General features: G+C 34.3%; 1 protein-coding gene across 1 annotated transcript; it reads left to right on the top strand.

Moving 5' to 3' along the window:
- The first annotated feature begins 5,227 nt into the window (after positions 1-5,227).
- On the top strand, positions 5,228-7,271 carry LOC149560966 (potassium transporter 19-like). The gene is made up of 3 exons (XM_089827717.1): positions 5,228-5,444; positions 5,550-5,726; positions 7,171-7,271. The coding sequence occupies exons 1-3, from the start codon at positions 5,228-5,230 to the stop codon at positions 7,269-7,271; spliced, it is 495 nt and encodes a 164-aa protein (XP_089683843.1).
- The last annotated feature ends 2,300 nt before the right edge of the window (positions 7,272-9,571 follow it).

Genomic DNA, 9,571 nt, shown 5'->3' with positions numbered 1-9,571 from the left:
TAGTGATAAAAATGGTCAGTGGGTCATTCAGAACAGCGGCTTTTCAAAGAAACAGCTTTTATCTCTGAATTTCCGATATTTTACTTGAATTAGATGGTTGCATAGGCATTTATAGGAAGCCAAACAACATTACATAAATCTTTGAAGAGATTGCTTCTCATAGTATTGGGGAACAAATGAGTAGGGTGGCAAGCCACAACACTCATAGTTGAATGCCATTTACACCACACATCTTTTTCCAAATCTTTTATTCAACAAGACCACATCACACACCATAATAAAAATGGACCTTCCTGAAACTTATTCAATATCTGAATTAAATGGCCTATGCAAGACATCGTTTAACATCACAGTCAAAACAGTCATCATGTGGTCAATCTTTCAACTTATTACCGTATACTACGGGTATGTCTATTGAGGGAATGATTGGAAAATTGCACAGAAAAATGTAAAAAATTGTATAAAACATGGGTGAATACATAAATCTTAAAATGGTGAAACTAAGGGTAGAGATTTTAGGGAGTCAAAGAGATGTTTAGTGACATGATTAGCTTCCGGCATAGATCAGATTACATAATTAGGGATAAGGATTGTAGTCTGTAACTCTTTTTTGGGGCATCCTTTTTATGATATGCAATGTATCATCTCATTAGATTCTTCACTCATACTATGCGACTTTCCACGAACTGCCTATTTGGATTATGTTCATGATCTCAACTATTAGGGGAAACTCTGCACACTCTGTTTTCTCTCGACTGTGTAGGGTTCTAGAATTTTGAACACTTTTGATCTCCTTACGACTTGAAGAGCCTTATCTTTATCAGGTCTTCTTCCTTTGAAATGGATGTCGTCTGAATTGACACTGAGTTTCTTATCAAATGCAATTGGCTACTTTGCATAATTCACACTAATAGAAACAACAACACCAACTACTTGTTACTCTGCAAGGAAAAAGTGAGCATCTTCTGCACCCCTTTCACAACTTTCATGCAATCTTTTGTGTCTGTTACAAAGTGCACTCCACATTTAATGATTCGTCTTTATAGAAGTCCTCTCCTTGGAAAATAACAAGCTTTTTCATTCTTGAATAGGGCTTGACTACTATTCTATTTATCCTAGGAATGCCATGTAAAACTCTCTGCCATATACTGACATATTCAAGTTGTATTGTGTTTTTTAATGGACACTTTTAATGGATTTCTACCAAGTCACTACTTTAAGAATATGCTCTCTTTCGTCAAGATTACTTTCTAGGACAGTTACTAAACTTTTTATGTCAATACTTCAGTTAGAAATATGCTTTCTTGTTTAGCAACACAAAATCTGCCTTGTCTTCATAATTTTGTAAAGTTCTATGATGCTCATCTTGCAAAATCAACCTTCACATTTTAAAAAACTCATTGAAACATAGTGCATATTCCTTGTTTCTTGTATCATATTTCATTATTCCACAAAGTTTTGCTCATGATCAAATCATACAATTACATAGTCTAACAGTTCCTTAAATCAAATTAGCATACATATAGAAAAAATGCACGGAGATGGTAGGTTGTGAAAGAAATCATATAGGGCTACAACGTGGGCGGCCTGTATTAATCCTTGAAACCTGCCATCTAATTCTTGTCATTTTATCTGGAGAAATCTTTAATTCCACCACCTATTCAGAATTTGTAACTGCATGCCAATCGGGACAAAACAAAATTCTTAATAGAAAGTAAGGTCACTATGGTAACATTTTTCAATGCCAATTTTATAAATTCAATTGTGTTTATTTTTAATTTTAGGACTTTAGACTACTCATTTGTTTTTTCAATTTAAGACTGCCAAACACTTCAGTCATTCAAGTTCCTCAGTATAGCCACCCAACATAGACACAAATCTATAAGTACAATGGACCAGTGAAAATTTGAACCTTGATGACAGCCTCACCTATCTATTTTGACCCAGCTCTAAATAGATCACCACAATGTCAATTAATATTTACTTTAATATATTTTTATTATAGTAATATATTATAAGAAAAAATTAAATCTTTACAAAAAAAAATTAATACCAAAATATTTCTTATGAAAAAGATATAGGCTAGTGTAAATGTAAAAAAAATTAACTAAATTTTTCAGATGTTAAAACTAGCACATATGTGAATTTAAAAGATTTATTTATATAATCTATTAATATTTTCTTTAAAATTTATCTCGACTCCAAGGAAAAAGCTAAGGAGTGAGCAAACATAAATTTGAGTGGTAAATGGAAACACCTAGGATTCTATTGGAAGCCAAAGTGGATGCCTGTATTGTTGTTCTTTTTACTAATATAGATTCAAAATTCATAAGCTTGTATTAGATAAAAGGGAAAACTTTATACAAATTGTCAAAAACCTGTGACTGTCAAATACAGGGCCTTTGATCATTTTTGCCATAAACATTCAATAGAAAAATCTCTTGTCCATAAGTTTTGGCTTCCTTACACTTACAGACACCTCAATTTTGATTTATATATCTGAATTAAGAATCATGAAAATTAATTATAGTTCATAATATTTTTCTACTTTCTAAGATCTATATAATTCTGATGATGGGTGTGATTTCAAAAATTGATAAAAGCAATTTGAGACAATCAAATTAAATTGTAAATTTTTCATCTTGGAAATCTTAGATTTGAATCTATTGAAACTTAATACATAATAAAAAAAACATTTATAACAAAATCTACCTGAGCTTTGAAGACAAGTGGTTCATAGTAAACTGACAAATCCTCAAAATTGAGTATAGAAAGACTTTCAGGCCACTCTCCAGATAGAATCTCTTCCACAATCTCAATCCTCTCCTCTCTTTCCACTTCCACACTTTTACTTGAACTCACATTGAATGCATACCTCGCCTGACCTCTTGATTGCCTTCTCTTCCTTTCACACTGAGATACTCGTGTTGGTAATAATGGCAGTGCAGCAAATGCTACACACTTCAATTTCACTGCATTTACCAAAGACATTGGTTGTTCCTCTCTACTTTATTATACTCAATTCAATATCTCTTGCATTTTGACATTTATATAGAAAATTAAATGGGCCATACTGAAATAAATGAAACCTAAATGGTTTCAGAAGTCAGCTTCATTTCGTGCAAATATACATTGAATCTTATCTTATATGTGGGTCCATTTTAAGACACATGTCTATACATTGGCAAAGATTTGGAATGCCTTGGCACATTCCTCTGATTTATTGTGCAGTGGATAAGATGGACTAAGCTATTGAAAGAGATTGATGGTAAATTCTGTGGACTCTGATTTGCATGAAACAACTGTGTATTACAAGTGGCTTCGACAATGGAGGACAAACTGTTTTTGACTCTTGTAAAACAACTGGCTTCTATCATGGAAAGTGGGGAAGCTAAATTTTAGGGGCTTCAAATGAAGCCAAATCTTTGAATGAAGGTCCCAAGGGGCTTCACTCGAAGCCTCCATGCCGATATTGGTGTGGGGGCTTTGAATGAATCTTAGGGCTTCATTCGAATCTGACATGCAGGCCTCGTTCATACTCCTAATAACCGATCGGAAAAGCTTTTAAATCCAACATTTTTTCTTTTTTGTCCCATGGTTTCATGTATGAGTTGGTGGACTAGGGCGCTAAGAGGGAAGTCAGTAACATCATACCTTGAATCAGCATCTCCGTCTATGGTGCAGGAGCACCTAACTCTTATGAAGTACAACTCAGCAACTGTTTGACAAGGTTTAATAGTTGACATGTAATGGGTGATTGGTGTCAGGCTACTGCGTATGCATTAATCCCGTTCTTGAATGCAAAAGAAACTGTGAATTCACTAAATAGGGTCAAACTTATTTTTGTTGAGTTAATAGATTTGATTTGAGAATGATGGTCTAATGATTTGAGAGAAAGAGTTGAGAGACAAATGGAGAGAGAGATAATACAAGTGATAGAAAGACTCCTAGATAATATTCTTGAGGACAATGTGTATTATAGTCCTTACCATGTTTTCCTTTGATCTACCAAAAGGATGGTGGCGTCCTGCAAATGGCATGGCTCTTTCTACCACTTGTATTATCTCTCTCTCCATCTGTCTGTCCATTCTTTCTCTCAGATCATCTGACCAACATTCCCAAATCAAATCTTGACCCTATTTAGTGGATTCACAACATAAACTTCAAATGCTTCTCCTATCAAATATGTAGATTTCACAATAGCTAAGAAACATAATTGTAGGCATCATGGTCACATTTTTTTGGAAACGTAATTGGGTTGTGTACCCAAGCAATGCAAAGCAACTTCCACACCTTTGATTCCAAGTCGAATTCATTTGTAAGAATGATTGCTTGCCAACAATTGTTGAAGATATTTGTAGCTCATGAATACAAGGTCCTCCAACAAATGTATTCAACAACTATTGGCAAGCGATCATTCCTAGCTCATGAATACAAGGTCCTCCAACAAATCTATTTAACAGATATTGGCAAGCGATCATTCTTAGTTGCTTTTGTTTTATAAGGTTTGTCTCAATCCCAATAGGTTGTAGTTTCATTTTCTAGATGCACTTCGTCGCTTGGGTATACAACTCAATTACATTGATTCCAAAAAAATGTGACCATGATGCTTACAATTATATTTCTTAGTTGTTGTGTCCTAAGATCCCTTATGACCCTTTACAACCATTTACGATCCCTAAGAATTATTCATGAATGACTTACTCTTGAATGTTGCGTGTTAATGAATTATTCATAAATGTTGTGTGTTTATGAATTTTATGTGTTAATGAATGTTATCATGTGATTATAATGATTGAATGTTCTATTTCAAAAATGGATGAATTGAATGTTATTAAATGTTAATGGGGAATTTAGAGTGATGTTAGGGGGGGGGGGGGGGGGAGGGGAAGGGGGGAGGGGGCGGGGGGGGGGGCCAAATGAGCTTCCACCTTCACGTGGTTGGCCCTGTTAAGTAGAGAATATTTAACTATTCTCGAAACCAAGTGAAGCTCAAACTTTAAAGATAAGCTTATAGTTAATAGTGACAACCAATTAGCAAGTCGAAATGAAGTTCTTCGTTATAGGTACCTTTTTAGTTTTTAAAGCACGATATCATGTTTTAATATTGTATAGTTTTTTTCTCTTAAGTTAAAGTATTCTTTTACTATAACAACATAATTTATGACCATTTTAGTAACTATTCTAACATCACTATATGACAAATCCTATTTCTCAGATGTTAAGCATGGTTGCAGTTGTGCAATTGGCATTTCAGAGTATTAGTGTGGTTTATGGGGACATAGGAACATCACCACTTTATGTGTATGCGAGTACTTTTCCTGATGGCATCAAACATCCTGATGACGTTCTTGAGGCTTTGTCTTTGATCATATATTCTCTCACTCTTTTGCCCCTCATCAAATATGTCTTCATTGTATTGTGGGCCAATGATAATGGAGATGGTAAGATTATAACAGCTCTAGTTTCACTTTGTTTTTAGGTCAAAGTTTGATCTTTTTGATGTGAAAACATGTGTTCTAAGTTTAAAGGAACGGTTTCTTTTGCAGGTGGAACGTTTGCTCTTTATTCTTTGATTTGCCGCCATGCAAATGTCAGCATGATACCCAATCACCAGGAAGAAGACAGGAAACTCTCCTCATATACACTTGAAGTTGCAGGTAGACAGCCCAATAGAGCCATTAGGATAAAGGAAGCTCTTGAACAAAGTAACTTTGCCAAGGGATGTTTGTTAATACTAGCCCTTGTGGGGACTTGTATGGTTATAGGAGATGGCGTCCTCACCCCTTGCATCTCTGGTACATATTATTGTTTTTACAATATGTAATGCTTTTTGTTGTTATTTTTCAATATATTGTATGCTTGTTATATCAATGTTTCAATAGTGTGATCTATTATCATATGTTAGAAATCAAATGATCTCGAAGTCTACTTAATTCACAATAAATCCCTTAGATTGTACAAAATTTGTTAACTTTTCCCTTTCATTTGTTCAAGTAGTTTCACTAACACTTAATTTGTTGATATATTTTAGTTCTTTCAACAGTGGAGGGAATCAAAAGGGTGGACAAGTTGCTCAACCAAGGTGAGTTTTCGGCATTTGCTCACATTATAATATTTGAGATGGGTAGGAAGAGTGGGTCATTTATTGAAATAGGAAGCACCCAACGTATAAATTTGGTGTATAAAAGTTAATTGTATATTGGTGCATCCTAGACATTAGACAAATTGGATAACAATTGCTCATACCTTCCAAAAGTATCTGACTTTATTATGAGATAATTATCTCTTATTATGAAGTCTTGCAACCCTTGAGTTAGTCATGTAGTTGAGACTTATCTTGTCATCCACACATACATCCCTAACTGCTAGTTAACCTTGTCCACAAGATTTGTATAAGACTCCTCTAGCATTATTCTTTATATCAAGAATCTTTTGGTATACGTTAAGGTATGCGACATTCAGAAGTGGGTGTCATTTTGAGATTTGATTCTAGGAATCCTCCATAAAACTATTATTGAGACTTAAACTCATTTCTTTGGCAATAATTTATTGCATTTAATAAAAGATTATTTAATTACATTCGATAACTGCTCATGTCTAGTGTAAGATAAGACGGCCTCATTAACTGGTTGATCGGCTGTCATTTGGAGGATTAACCCTATCTCAAATTCGACTTAATCAAATATGAAGGGATCCCCTTTTTTTTTCTTTCCTCCACTTTGCTTGGAAGAGATTTCTTATTCTGTCTTAACTATTAGCGACGAGCAATTTGGAAGGGATGACCTCTAACAGGTCCTATAAACACGATTTTATATCCCTAATCATGGGATTTTTTATTCTTATGATTCTCAATCTATTCCTGGTCATTGGGAAATTCAGGTATTTGTAAAGCATTCCAAAATTGCATTTGGAGTCTTCTTTATCTGGTTTACACAGCTTGTGAGATTTGCATGCCCTGCTTAAGGGGATGTCGTTTGTGCTTAAGTTTCAGCGGTTTTCTCTGATAAATCTTTGGGTGGGAAATATATGTTTTATCTGCATTAGCTATCGTGATGGTCTAAAAGCTTAACATTTCATAAAGCCTAAGTGATTAACATTTCATAAATGATTGTCAATTTAAGGCTTCTTGTCAACAAACAGGTGTTTAAAAGTCTTGTTTGTTTTCAGGCATGGTGCTTGTTTTGGGGATACCACTAAGTACTTATTACCATTTTGGGAAGGTTATGGTGAGCGGAAAACATGAGCACGAAATTAGATTGATAAACTAATGACATTTCATTCTTTGTCCTATTCCTCAATTTCATGCTTGGGTTTTATAACCCCAATTGATCTTCCTTAAAACATTATTCCATTTCTTTTATGAATTCTGAAGTCGGGAATCTTTGAAATTGTAATGACTTTGCAAGGTATCCCACCAAATCTCAAATTCACAATCTTTTTTTTCTATCTTAAAGTCTTGCCTGTAGGAAATTGTGATCTTGTGTTGAATACACATGTTAACCTGCGAATTTATCTGACTTTCTCTTTGGACCTACTTTTGGTGTAATCTTAAAACCCATATTCTTGTACTCGAATTTGGAAGGCACGCTGGAGATGGCATAGCTGTGAAATGCCTGTGTTTGGAAAGTTGTTTGGTTTTTATCCTGATTGATGAATAGTTTGTTGTCATTATGTGGATAATGGCTTCGGTTACGGGCATCTTATCTTTCCAAAAGCTGTCATACCTAATGACCTAAGAACATCCTGAAATTTTGACGTGTTATATCTGATTTGGAGGAGGAAGAAGTACAAACGATTCAAAAGGTTGTCTAGAATGAGAGAGTAGTCTGCTTCCATAGTTTTCATCTGTCTTATTTTTGTATATTGGAATGACTTGAATAATTTTAAATGCAGGAAGAACTGTGCCAAAAAGAACGTAAAAACCGGGATGAATTTCAAAGATTGCTGGAGGATCATAAAGCAACTGGCCTGCTTATAGCAAAGACACACTTCATTTGAAGCAGGCTCTTTGCTTTATGATCCTCCAGTTCTTTGATAAAGCAAAGAATTGGAGGATCATAAAGCAAAGAGCCTGCTTCAAATACATCTAGTTCACCATCCAAGGATTTGTTTGAAGATGTTGCAGAAGGGATGAAAAAGTAGGTAAGAAACTTGCATATATTTTAATGATTTGATTGCAGGATTTAATTGCACTTTCACAATCAGGCTTGCAATCATTATTACTCAAGGCAATGTATGTTTGATTCCTTTGATGTAACCGTTTTTTGAATATCTATCTTTGGCAGTACCAGGAGGACAAATCAAACATAAAAGATGCTATGGAGTCAGGAAAGGTGTGCCTTTTGTGCTTTAAGATTTTCCATTGGATGTAAAATATATTGTAATCTTTTTGATGTAATGATTGCAGCTCGCAGTAACATCAGCATGGACTCTTGACAAGTTCAAAGCCTCCATTGGGGAACTATATGATTTGGCTGCTGCATCTGAAACAAATCCTAAGGTTTGTTCTGGTTACATTTCTAGATTTTTTATCTCAGCTACAAAAGACTTCACAATAAAAGTATTTGGTATTTTCCTTTGAACAATGTTGTCACATATTGTTATGTTCCTAGTAGCTACTATTTATACAAACAAGGATCTTATCCTTATGTTCCATATGACTCTGGTTCCTAACTGATTCAATCATTGCATCTGCTATATTATGTTTTGACTCATTTTCACTGGTAAGTAGTTGTTGGAAGTGAATCGCTATCACAAATGCATTAGTCTGTTCTCATTAGTGGATAATGGATTTTTACTAGGTTAAACTGAAACAATTGCAAATGTTGAAAGTAATGCAAGTTGTTTTGGGATATATGATTTTGTTAGGTCTTACTGACATCCTGTGTATTGCTTGCAGCTTGTGTTTGAAGAAGTGATTGAACAAGTAAAGGAAAAGGAAGAGAAAGAAGCAAAAAGGAGGGAAAGGTTGGCAGATGATTTCACGGCTTAGCTTTATTCTCTGAAGGTTTACATTATTCATTTTGGAAAAAATCCTTCTAATGCAGTCTCTTTTTCCTCTACTACTTTTACACCTGGAGTAAAATTTCACAAAGTTTTGTACATTAAAAATCCTGAATATGAATGAATTTCTATTCTTATCATAAATGAATTTTTATCTATGTAACGATAAATTAGTTATATATTGTTTTTCCATTTCAGGAAATTGTTGCTTCCTCAGAATGGGAGGATTGCATACCTTTTCTCAAAGATGTGGAAGCATATAGGTAAAAGAGCCACTATCAGGAATTAATCTTATTGTGAGTAATTAAAGGTAGTTATCATGTACCTTACACTAGTAGTAGCTATAAATATATTGGATATGAATATTCAGGGCAATTAGTGATGAAAGCTTCTGTCGAGAGATATTTGATAAGTACATTGCAAATCTTCACGAAAAGGTTAAGGAAAACAAGCGCAAACGAGATGAAGAAGAGGTAGATGACCTGATTATCATTTCCACTTTCATATCTAATTTTGTCAAGATCTAATTGTTGTTTAAATACCTTTTGAAAGCATATTTGGGTGA

This window comes from Cupressus sempervirens, chromosome 4 (assembly GCF_028749045.1).
Source record: "Cupressus sempervirens isolate cs-2001-9-10 chromosome 4, ASM2874904v1, whole genome shotgun sequence".
NCBI classification, from domain to species: domain Eukaryota; kingdom Viridiplantae; phylum Streptophyta; class Pinopsida; order Cupressales; family Cupressaceae; genus Cupressus; species Cupressus sempervirens.
The sequence above is the reverse complement of the archived record's forward strand: the minus strand, read 5'-3'. Positions and strand labels throughout refer to the sequence as shown.

Coding starts and splice junctions, on each gene's coding strand:
- LOC149560966 (XM_089827717.1), top strand. CDS start 5,228: ATGGTTGCAGTTGTGCAATTGGCATTTCAGAGTATTAGTGTGGTTTAT. Junction 5,445..5,549: donor GGCCAATGATAATGGAGATG/GTAAGATTATAA, acceptor TTTCTTTTGCAG/GTGGAACGTTTGCTCTTTAT. Junction 5,727..7,170: donor AAGTAACTTTGCCAAGGGAT/GTTTGTTAATAC, acceptor GTTTGTTTTCAG/GCATGGTGCTTGTTTTGGGG.